Source organism: Oncorhynchus clarkii, chromosome 26, assembly GCF_045791955.1.
Source record: "Oncorhynchus clarkii lewisi isolate Uvic-CL-2024 chromosome 26, UVic_Ocla_1.0, whole genome shotgun sequence".
Taxonomy (NCBI): Eukaryota; Metazoa; Chordata; class Actinopteri; order Salmoniformes; family Salmonidae; genus Oncorhynchus; species Oncorhynchus clarkii.
Genome location: NC_092172.1, coordinates 17959461 through 17974959, shown reverse-complemented (window position 1 = coordinate 17974959; position 15499 = coordinate 17959461). Strand labels below are relative to the sequence as shown.

Genomic DNA, 15499 nt, shown 5'->3' with positions numbered 1-15499 from the left:
CAACTCTTATACGCTGAACAAAAATATAAACGCAACATATAAAGTGTTGGTTTCATGAGATGAAATCTCATGTTTTGAGGGGGCGCAATTGGCATGCTGACTGCAGGAATGCCCACCAAAGCTGTTGCCAGAGAATTGAATGTTCATTTCTATACCATAAGCCAACGCTGTTTTAGAGAATTTGGCAGTATGTCCAACCGGCCTCACAACTGCAGACCACGTGTATGGCGTTGTGTGGGCAAGTGGTTTTCTGATTTCAACGTTGTGAACAGAATGCCCAACGGTGGGGTTATGGTATGGGCAGGTATAAGCTGCACACAACGAACTTTATCGATGACAATTTAAATGGACAGACACTGACACAATCCTGAGGTCCATTGTCGTACCATTAATCCACCGCCATCACCTCATGTTTCAGCATGATAATGCACAGCCCCATGTCACAAGGATCTGTACACAATTCCTGGGAGCTGAAAATATCCCAGTTCTTCCATGGCCTGCATACTCACCAGACATGTCACCCATTGAGCATGTTTGGGATGCTCTGGATCAACATGTGCAACAGCGTGTTCTAATGTCCAGAAACTTCACACAGCCATTGAAGAAGAGTGGGACAACATTCCACAGGTCACAATCAACAGCCTGATCAAATCTATGCGACGGAGATGCCGCACTGCATGAGGTAAATAGTATCTGGTGTGACCAACTGGTTTTCTGATCCATGCCCCTACTTTTTTTTCAAAGGTATCTGTGACCAACATATCTCTATTCCCAGTCATGTGAAATCCATAGATTAGGGTCTAATTAATTTTTCAATTGGCATTCTTTTTATGAACTGTAACTCTGCAAAATCATTGAAATTGTTGCACTTATTTTTGTTCAGTATAGTTACAAAAATGGGGTTCACCTACATAACTGATTTAGAACAGGCCTACACAGACATTTTCAGCTTAACATAGCCTGACATGTTTCAGTATACATAGGCTACTTGTCCTACTAAACTAGATTGAGTCACTGAGGTTGGAGCAGCGTACAAACGAGGAGAATGCCGATCGAAGTTGAACTGTTCCAGTATCTGTTTCCACGGGAGTAGTTTCTTAGGTCAGTGATTCTTGATTAGATTTTGAGGAACCTTATCAAGTCCAAGCTGTTAAACGTGCCTCAGTGTGGGCTGGGAGTTGATTTTCTGTGAGCCTAACAAACTACAGTAGTGGAAGACGCCAAGTCATGGCAGTCAATCAACAGTGGTCCAGATGGAGTAGAAGTGACATGATTTTCTCATGCACCACTTTAACACACCTGTTTGCTTTTACAGTTGTGGTATGTTGATGTCTGCTGATGAACCCATTGGCTGAACATTGCTATAAGTTCAGTCCTCAAGAGGACAACTCAAGGGAGAAGTCATGAAGGAACAGGCAAGTGGGAATGGTGCTTTCTTGAAAGATACAGTTGAAGTCAGAAGCTTACTTTGGTTGGAGTTTATCTCGTTTTTCAACCACTCCACAAATTTCTTGTTAACAAACTACAGTTTGGCAAGTCGGTTAGGACATCTGCTTTGTGCATGACAAGTAATTTTTCCAACAATTGTTTACAGACAGATTATTTCACTTATAATTCACTGTATCACAATTCCAGTGGGTCAGAAGTTTACATTAAGTTGACTGTGCCTTTAGACAGCTTTGAAAATTCCAGAAAATTATGTAATGGCTTTAGAAGCTTCTGATAGGCTAATTGACATCATTTGAGTCAATTAGAGGTGTACCTGTGGATGTATTTCAAGGCCTACCTTCAAACTCAGTGCCTCTTTGCTTGACATCATGGGAAAATCAACAAGTCTGGTTCATCCTTGGGAGAAATTTCCAAACGCCTGAAGGTACCACATTAATCTGTACAAACAATAATACGCAAGTATAAACACCATGGGACCACACAGCTGTCATACCGCTCAGGAAGGAGAAGCGTTCTGTCTCCTAGAGATGAATGTACTTTGATGCGAAAAGTGCGAATCAATCCCAGAACAACAGCAAAGAACCTTGTGAAGATGCTGGAGGAAACAGGTACAAAAATATCTATATCCACAGTTAAATGAGTCCAATATCGACATAACCTGAAAGGCCGCTCAGCAAGAAGAAGCCACCGCTCCAACACCACCATAAAAAAAGCCAGACTACGGTTTGCAACTGCACATGGGATCAAAGACTTTTTGGAGAAATGTCCTCTGGTCTGATGAAACAAAAATAGAACTGTTTGGCCTTAAGGACCATTGTTATGTTTGGAGAAAAAAGGGGGAGGCTTGCAAGCCGAAGAACACCATCACAACCGTGAAACACAGGGGTGGCAGCATCATGTTGTGGGGGTGCTTTGCTGCAGGAGGACTGGTACACTTCACAAAATCCTGTCCTATATAAAGCCTTGACGACAATATAACCAACCTCCTGTTCCGAAGACGTGAGGACGACGGTCCGATGTCAGAAGGGTTCAGATAATAACTACAGAACGAAGCCAACATCAGTGTGAGCTTTGGTTGCGAATGGTATGAACTTTGAACTCTTATTCATTACAGAAGTGATACCTCCTAGCCGTTGAGTTAGCAACAGCCGCTCTAAAAGAGGGTTAGGAAGGAACAGACAGAATATCCCGTCTACCACACAACGACGTTACTACAACATATTCAATTTACCAGCAGAGACATTCTTCAGAGGACAAAGGACTCGGTTTCGCAACACGGCCTTCCATCTACCACCAACCTACCGAAGCGCAGCTGAGAGTAAATATTTATTGCATTTTCCTTTTCCAAATGGGCGGTAATTTAGAATGCATAAAATACTGTATTTACCATAGCACAGCTTCGCCCCTTGTTCCTCAGTCTTCCCGCTCTTTCACTCAAACCCAGCCCTTTTTGTGTAACCAGCTGTCATATCTGTTCCACCCGCTAGGGACATTTTCCTTTATGATGTAATTTGTAATCAAGTTATGATTTAAATATGTGTATGTGTAATTCTGTGTGATTAGTTAGGTATTTAGTAAATAAATAATTAAACCCAATTTTGTATTGCTGATTCAACTTGTTAGCCAGGGTTCGTGCAGATAACCAAGAATTTACAACTTTCAGATGAGACTGAATTAAGATGAAGATTAATATTGACTGCTATTGATGTAAAATATTACTAGGTCTTTAAGAGTTTATTCGGAAGATAACAGCTCTATAAATATTATTTTGTGGTGACCGACTCTCTAGTTAATTACATTTACATGATTAGCTGAATCAGGTAATATTATTTTATAGAATAGCATGTCATATCACTTAATCCGGCATAGCCAAAGACACGCCAATGACTCAAGGACAACAAAGTAAAGGTATTAGAGTGGCCATCACAAAGCCCTGACCTCAATCCCATAGAACATTTGTGGGCAGAACTGAAAAAGTGTGTGCGAGCAAGGAGGCCTTCAAACCTGGCTCAGTTACACCATCTCTGTCAGGAAGAATGGGCCAAAAATCACCCAACTTATTATGGGAAGCTTGTGGAAGGCTACCCAAAACATTTAACCCAAGTTAAACAATTTAAAGGCAATGCTACTAAATACTAATTGAGTGTATGTAAACTTCTGAACCATTGGGAATGTGATGAAAGAAATAAAGCTGAAATAAATCATTCTCTCTACTATTATTCTGACATTTCACATTCTTAAAATAAAGTGGTGATCCTAACTGACCTAAGACAGGGAATTTTTACTTGGATTAAATGTCAGGAATTGTGAAGAACTGAGTTTAAATGTATTTGGCTAAGGTTTATGTAAACTTCCAACTTCAACTGTGCTTGGTTGAATCTGCTCTGTTTCAGACCCACCCCCTATACTGCTTTTCCATGACCCTGAAGAGACATGAGGGCCTTGGTTACTTCTCATTCGCTCTACTTTAAAAAAAATGGTTTTATTTATTTAACCTTTAACCTAATTTAACCACATAGCCCTATAGCCCAGGCCTGCCTTATTGAGAGATCCTGACATGCCTTTTTAACAGGGTATTTTGTCATTAACATACTTGTTTTAATTCAGACCATAATAAAATGGGATATTGGCTACTCTGATTCCCTATGAGGAATAATTTGATGAGGAGTGCTTGTGTGTGTGTGTGTGTGTGTGTATAACATTTTTAAAAATGTAAGTATCAGACTCTAGGGCAGCAACAAGAAGCAGCCTACATTGAGTGAAATTCAAATGTCATGCATTAAATCAAAATCGCAAGACAGTTAATGCGGTAAAGCACACGTGTAATATGTGTATAGGAAACCTAATGAATAATTCAGTACGCCTCTACTCAGAAATGGGCAGTGCCTTATGAATAATATGTTACCCTGCCTCTCTAATGTTTATTGATAGACCCAATCTGACAGCGGTGATATTCAGAGTCGTTATGGCGTCGCACCGAACGGGAATGGGATTTTTCAGTTGCCGCATGTATTGGAATTTACCAGTCATGTTCCACGTTCTTTTGTAGTTAAATATACACATGCAAATGAAGGAAGAAGATAATATACCGGGAACTGTCAATGGCACCGTTATGGAGCGAAAACAAGGTGGTGTCGAAGATAGCAGGGGTTGTACGGACACACTGGTCTACGAAGCGGGATCTAATCAAGCTGCAGGTCGTGGCGACCGCAATGGTACAGGAAACCGTGTCGGAACGGGGATACGCGTTCTAAAGGTAAACTATCAAGCAGGTCATATGTTTAGGTTTATCAAAATTCTGCAATCGCACAGTTCCCGGTTCTAACAGGGCCGAAGTGCGTGTGAAATTATACTCACGCGTCATCCAGTTTGAGCATCATTGATGTTCTCTTCTATAGTGATAATTATGTTGGTTTTGAAAGTATAGCGTTCAGTGCAACAATGTGTCGAACCACATCGCCAGCATCCTTTCACTGTAGCTCTTTCTAGATTGTAACAAACATTTGACTGAACTGTTACAGTAGGCAATCGTTCGAAATGTTGCTACATATTGTCGTGCTAAACTGTGAGTCTAACCTATTGATCAGAACACGTCAAATCACATGTTTGAACTTGCTGTTTATTGCTGAAAATGAATAGCATAACCTATTATGGATTGTGTAACATTTTGTAAACTTTTCAATGTGTTTAGCTATTTAGGCAACATGTTTGTCATTGGATCAAATCCACTTTGAAATTCCTAAATAGCCTATACAAAACCGAGTCAATAGGCTAGCGGACCACCGATAGGCCCCATCGAAATCTTGGACTGAGATTGTTCTGTAGCTTCGAGCCCTCAGTTAGCACGCACGATTGACAAGACATGTGATTAACTGTTTCCTTACTCATTCGTGTGCTCTTCTTCCGCCATTATGTCACTCATTAACCCATTAGGCGCAATTTACATAAAACATAATGGCTTGTGCCAATTATTTACATGCATAATCATTTAGAAAATACATTTCATAGGCTGGCTGACATGACCCTCAGCCATGCTTCTATGGATAGACTGCTTATCTCACCAATCTCTCATGTGATACTGTCATGGAGAAGGACACATTCCAGTTACAATTGCTCTAATAATAAATATCCAAAAGACAACTTCATTGGAAGGACCATTACATTTTATGTTCATTGAATCATGAATGGCTGCTGCTGCAGCAAACGGTAGCCTTGTATTCAAGCAACCAAGATTTAAACCAATGAGTGGCGAGTTGAAACATATCAGTGGCGGTTGGTGCCATTTTGAGATGATGGCGGATGATCATTGTTTTAATGAGCTTGGCCTTATTTCTATTACAGCATATTGAATGACTGCCATTGATATTCTATTCACCCAGCTCAATGTAACATCAATAGGTTTAGGCTACTCCATGATACTCAAATATACCCTGACCCTACCCATAATGAGGTTGTTTAAACTAGCCTATGAATGAAAGTGTACAAGGCAGGTGCACATGTCAAGATACTGTCACCTTGATTACTAAAAAGTGACACATTCGAAACCGCTTTACAGAATCTGGCATGCATTTAGCTGATCTAGGGTGTAGTCATTTGTCCAACAGTTGCAAATGAGAGTTTCTATTGGACAAATTCAGGTACAGTGCATTCTGAAAGTATTCTGACCCTTTGACTTGTTCCACATTTTGTTGCATTACAGCCTTATTCTAAAATTGAATAAATCGTTTATTTCCCTCAATCCACACACAATACCCCATAATGACAAAGCAAAAACAGCGTTTTTTTTTGTGTGTTTTTTTTGCAAATGTTTCAAAAATGTAAAAAATGGGGTTATTACATTTTACTTAAGTATTCAGACCCTTTACTCTGTAAGTCCGGGCTCTGGCTGGGCCACTCCAGGACATCCAATCTGATAACCTGCTCCAGAGCGCTCAGGACTTCATCAACGATCTCTCTGTACTTTGCTCTGTTCATCTTTCCCTCGACCATGACTAGTCTCACAGTCCCTGCCGCTGAAAAACATCCCCACAGCATGATGCTGCCAACCACCATGCTTCACCGTAAGGATGGTATTGGCCAGGAGATGAGCGGTGCCTGGTTTCCTCCAAACTTGATGCCTGGCATTCAGGCCAAATAGTTCCATCTTGGTTTCATCAGACTAAATAATCTTGTTTCTCATGGTCTGAGAGTCCTTTGGGTGCCTTTTTGTTAAACTCCAAGTGGGCTGTCATGTGCCTTTACTGAGCAGTTGCTTCTGTCTGGCCACTCTACTGTAAAGGCTTGTTTGGTGGACCTTCTAACCTTCTGGAAGGTTCTCCCATCTCCACAGAGGAACTCTGGAGCTCTGTCATTGACCATTGGGCACTTGGTCACCTCCCTGACAAAGGCTCTTCTCCCCCGATTGCTCAGTTTGGCCGGGCAGCCAGCTCTAGGAACAGTCTACTCTAGGTGGTTCCAAACTTCTTCCATTTAAGAATGATGGAGGCCACTGTGTCCTTGGGGACCTTCAATCCTGCATAATTGTTTTTGTACCTTTCTCCAGATCTGTGCCTTGACACAATCCTGTCTCGGAGCTCTATGGACAATTCCTTGGACCACATGGCTTGGTTTTTGCTCTGACATGCATTGTCAACTGTGGGACATTATATACAGTGGGGCAAAAAAGTATTTAGTCAAGTATTTGTGCAAGTTCTCCCATTTAAAAAGATGAGAGGCCTGTAATTTTCCACTATGACAGACAAAATTAGAAAAAAAAATCCAGAAAATCACATTGTAGGATTTTTAATGAATTTATTTGCAAATTATGGTGGAAAATAAGTATTTGGTCACCTATAAACAAGCAAGATTTCTGGCTCTCACAGACCTGTAACTTCTTCTGTAAGAGGCTCCTCTGTCCTCCACTCGTTACCTGTATTAATGGCACCTGTTTGAACTTGTTATCAGTATAAACGACACCTGTCCACAACCTCAAACAGTCACACTCCAAACTCCACTATGGCCAAGACCAAAGAGCTGTCAAAGGACACCAGAAACAAAATTGTAGACCTGCACCAGGCTGGGAAGACTGAATCTGCAATAGGTAAGCAGCTTGGTTTGAAGAAATCAACTGTGGGAGATATTATTAGGAAATGGAAGACATAAAAGACCACTGATAATCTCCCTCGATCTGGGGCTCCACGCAAGATCTCACCCCGTGGGGTCAAAATGATCACAAGAACGGTGAGCAAAAATCCCAGAACCACACGGGGGGACCTAGTGAATTACCTGCAGAGAGCTGGGACCAAAGTAACAAAGCCTACCATCAGTAACACACTACGCCGCCAGGGACTCAAATCCTGCAGTGCCAAACGTGTCCCCCTGCTTAAGCCAGTACATGTCCAGGCCCGTCTGAAGTTTGCTAGAGAGCATTTGGATGATCCAGAAGAAGATTGGGAGAATGTCATATGGTCAGATGAAACCAAAATATAACTTTTTGGTAAAAACTCAACTCGTCGTGTTTGGAGGACAAAGAATGCTGAGTTGCCTCCAAAGAACACCATACCTACTGTGAAGCATGGGGGTGGAAACATCATGCTTTGGGGCTGTTTTTCTGCAAAGGGACCAGGACGACTGATCCGTGTAAAGGAAAGAATGAATGGGGCCATGCATCGTGAGATTTTGAGTGAAAACCTCCTTCCATCAGCAAGGGCATTGAAGATGAAACGTGGCTGGGTCTTTCAGCATGACAATGATCCCAAACACACCGCCTGGGCAACAAAGGAGTGGCTTCGTAAGAAGCATTTCAAGGTCCTGGAGTGGCCTAGCCAGTCTCCAGATCTCAACCCCATAGAAAATCTTTGGAGGGAGTTGAAAGTCTGTGTTGCCCAGCAACAGCCCCAAAACATCATTGCTCTAGAGGAGATCTGCATGGAGGAATGGGCCAAAATGCCAGCAACAGTGTGTGAAAACCTTGTGAAGACTTACAGAAACATTTGACCCCTGCCATTGCCAACAAAGGGTATATAACAAAGTATTGAGAAACTTTTGTTATTGACCAAATACTTATTTTCCACCAAAATTTGCAAATAAATTCAGTAAAAATCCTACAATGTGATTTTCTGGATTTTTTTTCTTCTCATTTTGTCTGTCATAGTTGAAGTGTACCTATGATGAAAATTACAGGCCTCTCATCTTTTTAAGTGGGAGAACCTGCACAATTGGTGGCTGACTAAATGCTTTTTTGCCCTACTGTAGACAGGTGTGCCTTTCCAAATCATGAATTTACCACAAGTGGACTCCAATCAAGATGTAGAAATATCTCAAGGATGATCAATGGAAACAGGATGCACCTGAGCTCAATTTCAAGTCTCAGCAAAGGGTCTGAATGTTATGTAAAATATGGTATTTTTTAGTTTTAATAAATTTACAAACAAATCTGAACCTGTTGTGATTTTTGGGGTGGTGTGTGTGTGTGTGTGTGTGTGTGTGTGTGTGTGTAGAGGCTGTATTTTAGAATAAGGCTGTAACATAACAAAATGTGTAAAGTCAAGGGGTCTGAATACTTAATGAATGCACTGTATGTTTATCCCTGTTTGACATCTCAGAACATTGTTTGTTAATTGATCTTCTGATCACTCTGAGTTGTTTGAGCTTCATTTGACAGATTTGATCTTTGCCCTCTCTGGCCTTGGACAGTTGTAGTGGTCATGGAGTGAAATGACGGCAATGACTGTCTGGGCCAATGGTCAATGCTCAGGGTCGTGGCAGCTTCTCTGAATGAGTTTTCCCGTCTTGTTGACTCATACATAGAGACCTATGGTGTGTGCCTTTGTTGCCTGTCGCCATTGACATGTGTGTGTTGTCATTGCACATAGTGAGGTTCTCTATTTTTGGGTGAGTGTGTGCACATGTTGCCTGTCACCCATTGAGGTTTGTGTGTGTTGTCATTGCACATTGAGGCCTGTTGTGTGCGTCTTTGGCGCTGTTGTGCTGAATAGATGCAACCTAGGGCCCTGCTGTCTCCTCTGTTGTCTGTGTGTGTGCTGCGGTGCAGTGTGGATGCCAGCAACTGCCTCCCTGTGCCGGGCGGCTGTGGGGATGCACGGCATTGTGGGAGGATGACTTCATCAGTGTCTAACTAATGACCTGATGCCTGGCCACTAGACTCAAAAACCAGGGTCCAGTTCACACAGCACCGTCCTGGCTGTTCTTACCCTGTGTAAATATTTGTTCCGAGCTTATCCAGATTTGAAAACAAGGCCAGTGATTCTGGCACAGGCTACACATGTCATTCTGGGTTGGGCTCTCAGAATTAGCAAAGATCCCATTTTTAAGGTCACCAACACCCATGAGCTGTTTGCAGGTAATCTAATCTGAACTTTCAGTTTTGCCAACCTGACAAATTGCCTCAATTGAATTTGTCCTCTGGATGTGTTGGAACATGATGCAGCTTGAGATGTCCTTTATTCAGAACAAGGCTGCTGCAAGACGAGTTATCATTAACTACCGTAGAAGACCATGTAAAGTACTCTTCTCTTACACGCCTAATACATTTACAGCGTATCGGTGGTGGCGGTCTTTTCATCTAATGTTTCTGTTTCTCCAGCGGAACATGAAGAGGAATGGGAGCAGAGGTTGTGTTACCAGGAAGACCCGCTTTGGATCGCGGGAGCGGGACTGGCTGAAGGGGGATGCCCAGCGGGGCTGTGTGTGTCTGTACGGGGGAACAGTTGACCCCCAGCCCCCAGCCTCGGGCCCACAGGCCTCCTCCACCCTCCAGGCAGACCTGCGGCTGGTGCTATGCTCCACCACTACCACGGTGGAGGAGCTGTGTGCCCAGAGAGAAGTAGAGGGACTATACCTGCAGCTCCATGGAGACCTGCTCAGGTAATACTCACCACCACAACTCTCCTCTCCCACTCACGTTTAGTACCACGGTGTTATGTTCACAACTCTCCTCTCCCACTGACACTCACGTCTAGTACCATGGTGTTATGTTCACAACTCTCCTCTCCCACTGACACTCACGTCTAGTACCATGGTGTTATGTTCACAACTCTCCTCTCCCACTGACACTCACGTCTAGTACCACTGTGTTATGTTCACAACTCTCCTCTCCCACTGACACTCACGTCTAGTACCATGGTGTTATGTTCACAACTCTCCTCTCCCACTGACACTCACGTCTAGTACCACGGTGTTATGTTCACAACTCTCCTCTCCCACTGACACTCACGTCTAGTACCACGGTGTTATGTTCACAACTCTCCTCTCCCACTGACACTCACGTCTAGTACCATGGTGTTATGTTCACAACTCTCCTCTTCCACTGACACTCACGTCTAGTACCATGGTGTTATGTTCACAACTCTCCTCTCCCACTGACACTCACGTCTAGTACCATGGTGTTATGTTCACAACTCTCCTCTCCCACTGACACTCACGTCTAGTACCACTGTGTTATGTTCACAACTCTTGAATATGTTAGAAAGATGGCATTCTCATAGTGTCATTGGTTCTATTTATTGCTAGACAGTGTGTTAAATTCCAAATCTAAGTAATCCCATTCATGTTCAATGTCACATCTTTGTGCTTTATTCGCCTAGTCTCAAAGCCTGATCAGTCTCAAACCTTTTCATACTGTTGTAGCTTTGTTACCTCATTCTGGCACTGCCAATTCCTCCATTCTATTTTTACACATTGGGTCAGGTTTGTACTCTGTTTTCTTGAGTGCTTATGAGAACTCTGCTGCCTGTCTAGAACAGGAGCCGTCTCAAAGATCTAGACTTTGACTGACCTACACTACCGTTCAAAAGTTTGGGGTCACTTTGAAATGTCCTTGTTTTTGAAAGAAAAGCACTTTTTTTAAATCCATTTAAAATAACATCAAATTGATCAGAAATACAGTACATTGTTGTAAATTACTATTATAGCAGGAAACGGCTGATTTTTTTATTTAAAAAAAAAAATCATTTTTATGGAATATCTACAGTGCCTTGCGAAAGTATTCGGCCCCCTTGAACTTTGCGACCTTTTGCCACATTTCAGGCTTCAAACATAAAGATATAAAACTGTATTTTTTTGTGAAGAATCAACAACAAGTGGGACACAATCATGAAGTGGAACGACATTTATTGGATATTTCAAACTTTTATAACAAATCAAAAACTGAAAAATTGGGCGTGCAAAATTATTCAGCCCCTTTACTTTCAGTGCAGCAAACTCTCTCCAGAAGTTCAGTGAGGATCTCTGAATGATCCAATGTTGACCTAAATGACTAATGATGATAAATACAATCCACCTGTGTGTAATCAAGTCTCCGTATAAATGCACCTGCACTGTGATAGTCTCAGAGGTCCGTTAAAAGCGCAGAGAGCATCATGAAGAACAAGGAACACACCAGGCAGGTCCGAGATACTGTTGTGAAGAAGTTTAAAGCCGGATTTGGATACAAAAAGATTTCCCAAGCTTTGAACATCCCAAAGAGCACTGTGCAAGCGATTAATATTGAAATGGAAGGAGTATCAGACCACTGCAAATCTACCAAGACCTGGCCGTCCCTCTAAACTTTCAGCTCATACAAGGAGAAGACTGATCAGAGATGCAGCCAAGAGGCCCATGATCACTCTGGATGAACTGCAGAGATCTACAGCTGAGGTGGGAGACTGTCCATAGGACAACAATCAGTCGTATATTGCACAAATCTGGCCTTTATGGAAGAGTGGCAAGAAGAAAGCCATTTCTTAAAGATCCATAAAAAGTGTCGTTTAAAGTTTGCCACAAGCCACCTGGGAGACACACCAAACATGTGGAAGAAGGTGCTCTGGTCAGATGAAACCAAAATTGAACTTTTTGGCAACAATGCAAAACGTTATGTTTGGCGTAAAAGCAACACAGCTGAACACACCATCCCCACTGTCAAACATGGTGGTGGCAGCATCATGGTTTGGGCCTGCTTTTCTTCAGCAGGGAGCCAAATACAGGACCATTCTGGAAGAACACCTGATGGAGTCTGCAAAAGACCTGAGACTGGGAAGGAGATTTGTCTTCCAACAAGACAATGATCCAAAACATAAAGCAAAATCTACAATGGAATGGTTCAAAAATAAACATATCCAGGTGTTAGAATGGCCAAGTCAAAGTCCAGCCCTGAATCCAATCGAGAATCTGTGGAAAGAACTGAAAACTGCTGTTCACAAATGCTCTCCATCCAACCTCACTGAGCTCGAGCTGTTTTGCAAGGAGGAATGGGAAAAAATTTCAGTCTCTCGATGTGCATAACTGATAGACATACCCCAAGCGACTTACAGTTGTAATCGCAGCAAAAGGTGGCGCTACAAAGTATTAACTTAAGGGGGCTGAATAATTTTGCACGCCCAATTTTTCAGTTTTTGATTTGTTAAAAAAGTTTGAAATATCCAATATGTCGTTCCACTTCATGATTGTGTCCCACTTGTTGTTGATTCTTCACAAAAAACTATAGTTTTATATCTTTATGTTTGAAGCCTGAAATGTGGCAAAAGGTCGCAAAGTTCAAGGGGGCCGAATACTTTCGCAAGGCACTGTACATAGGCGTACAGAGGCCCATTATCAGCAACCATCACTCCTGTGTTCCCATGGTACGTTGTTAGCTAATCCAAGTTTATCATTTTAAAAGGCTAATTGATCATTAGAAAACCCTTTTGCAATTGTTTGTATTTTATTATTCTTTTTTTATCAATTATGTTTATTGTATTTCTGATCAATTTGATGTTATTTTAATGGACAAAAATATATATTTTCTTTCAAAAACAATGACATTTCGAAGACCATTCTCTTCCTCTATAGTGCGCAGTGAATTCTACTAGAGGAAAAGACAAAATGAGAATGACATCCTGGCATTTCGCATACCCAAAACACCTAATATTTAGAACACCAGTACGGGTATTCAGACAGACAGTGACTTGACGGCTGTTTATGACAGCACTTTTCCAGAATAACTCGTCATGACGATGCCTCTGAGACAGGCTATAATCTGGTTACACCCACTTGCTCTCCTCTTGGCTTTTTTGGTCAGGCAAGGGAATGCATTTTACTCCCGGTAAGACTATTTTTGGTTGAACGCTGAGCACTGCAGGATGCACTAAATGGGTCATGTTGTGCAGAAGAAAAATAACGCATAACATGACTGAGATTTGTAGTGAATTACACACCTTGTTGCAGGATGCGCTTTACCTCCCCCTATGATATTGATTTTTACCAGCTGGAGCCCTCTACCACCTGAATTACATTTCTATAATCTATTAATACAGCTGGAGCCCTCTACCACCCTAATTACATTTCTATAATCTATTAATACAGCTGGAGTCCTCTACCACCTGAATTACATTTCTATAATCTATTAATACAGCTGGAGTCCTCTACCACCTGAATTACATTTCTATAATCTATTAATACAGCTGGAGTCCTCTACCACCTGAATTACATTTCTATAATCTATTAATACAGCTGGAGCCCTCTACCACCTGAATTACATTTCTATAATCTATTAATACAGCTGGAGACCTCTACCACCTGAATTACATTTCTATAATATATTAATACACCTGGAGCCCTCTACCACCTGAATTACATTTCTACATTCTATTAATACAGCTGGATATGCACTGGCAGTTTAGCACTATGCTGGTAAAGTGCTTTTCTGAAAAGACTGGATCAGCACGGGCATGTCTCTTTCTTTCTTTGAGCCTGAAACTCTCAGGTCTGGTTCTGTAACCACCTAGGCTTCTCCTCTCTCCCCTTAAGGGAACTCTGATCAAAGTAATTTCACATATAGGTGATACTATGTTCGATTTATCTCGGTAGTGCCATGTTGTCTCCTCCCACACCCTGAAGACTGTTGGATAACTGTGCTGCCTGGTGGAAATGTCAACACTGGGTAATTTCATGTACCCTCAGATTTTATTAATGTTAGTTGTATTCTTGTTATTACAATTTCAAGGCCCATAGTTAGAGATTTTCCTGTACTTTTGTATACTTTTTAGTCAGTACTTTAGGGGTCTGGCCATACGTGAGGGGAAATGGGGCTGCACAGCTTCCAGTAAAACCCCTTTCAAACTAGGGATTTGTATAGCAAATTGATGTAAAACAGTCATTCTACTCATAGATTATGCATGTATGAACTACACTTTGACACATCTAGCACAAAGCGCTAGGTTTAAAATATATATTTATACTTCGCCAAAGTTCTGGAGAATGTCTTAAGAGACATATACACAACAAATTAAGGGAATGTATCTAGCCACCCAAATGAAGGAAAGGAGCGTTTTGGTGTCTTTTGACAGAGATTAAGTGACTGTAGATTTAGGAGCCTACTGTACTCATGGCCACGAGGGGAGTGGATTTGTGAATAAATGTACATGCTCTCAGAGCTGTTCTGTACAGACAGTCATCCCTCCGAGCCTGCCAGGATCTGTCTAAATCCTGTGTGAGGTGCTGGGGCCATGACTGTGTGTGATCAGCAGACATGATCTTGATTGTTAGACCCCGCTGGGCTGGCAGAGGGAGTGTGGCCTTGGGCATGGGCAGAGAAATGCCACAGCAGCCACCAGACGCTGTGTCACCTCACCATCGCACTGGTGTGACAAGGGCTGTGGCTGGAAACTAGTCACTTCTGGCCTTAGCATCATGGTAATCCTAAACTACAGTACATAGAGGACCTGCGCTGGGAGTTTGCTATCACAGGCGTACTGACTAGGGTGGGTCTCTTAGAATGTATGGAGCGAGGTGGGGAGGAGAGAGCCAATGATGACTTCTTCTAGAATGGTAATGCGTTAGAATAAGCAACACAATCACACACTGTATGCCGCAAAGAGTTGCAAAATCTGAGGCTTATTGATATACAGCACATTATGAATATTATTGGGCAAAGCTGGGGCTTCCATAGACAGTGGGTCATTGTGAAAAATACCCTCACAGATTTTGAGTGCATGGAGTCTTCAGTGGTTCTGTAGCAGATATCCTTGGTGTGTTCACGTGCGGATCAGAGGTGTTGTGTTGAAGGCGTGCCAGTGACAGGCTGGGGGTCACAGAT

General features: G+C 42.1%; 1 protein-coding gene across 1 annotated transcript in view; it reads left to right on the top strand.

The window, feature by feature from the left end:
• The first annotated feature begins 4510 nt into the window (after positions 1-4510).
• LOC139385083 (PH domain leucine-rich repeat-containing protein phosphatase 2-like) overlaps positions 4511-15499 on the top strand; it is a 51474-nt gene continuing 40485 nt past the window's right edge. Inside the window, exons 1-2 of the mRNA XM_071130129.1 lie at positions 4511-4705; positions 10034-10314. Of these exons, the coding sequence (XP_070986230.1) occupies positions 4511-4705; positions 10034-10314 (476 nt within the window). The remainder of the gene's footprint in view (positions 4706-10033; positions 10315-15499) is intronic.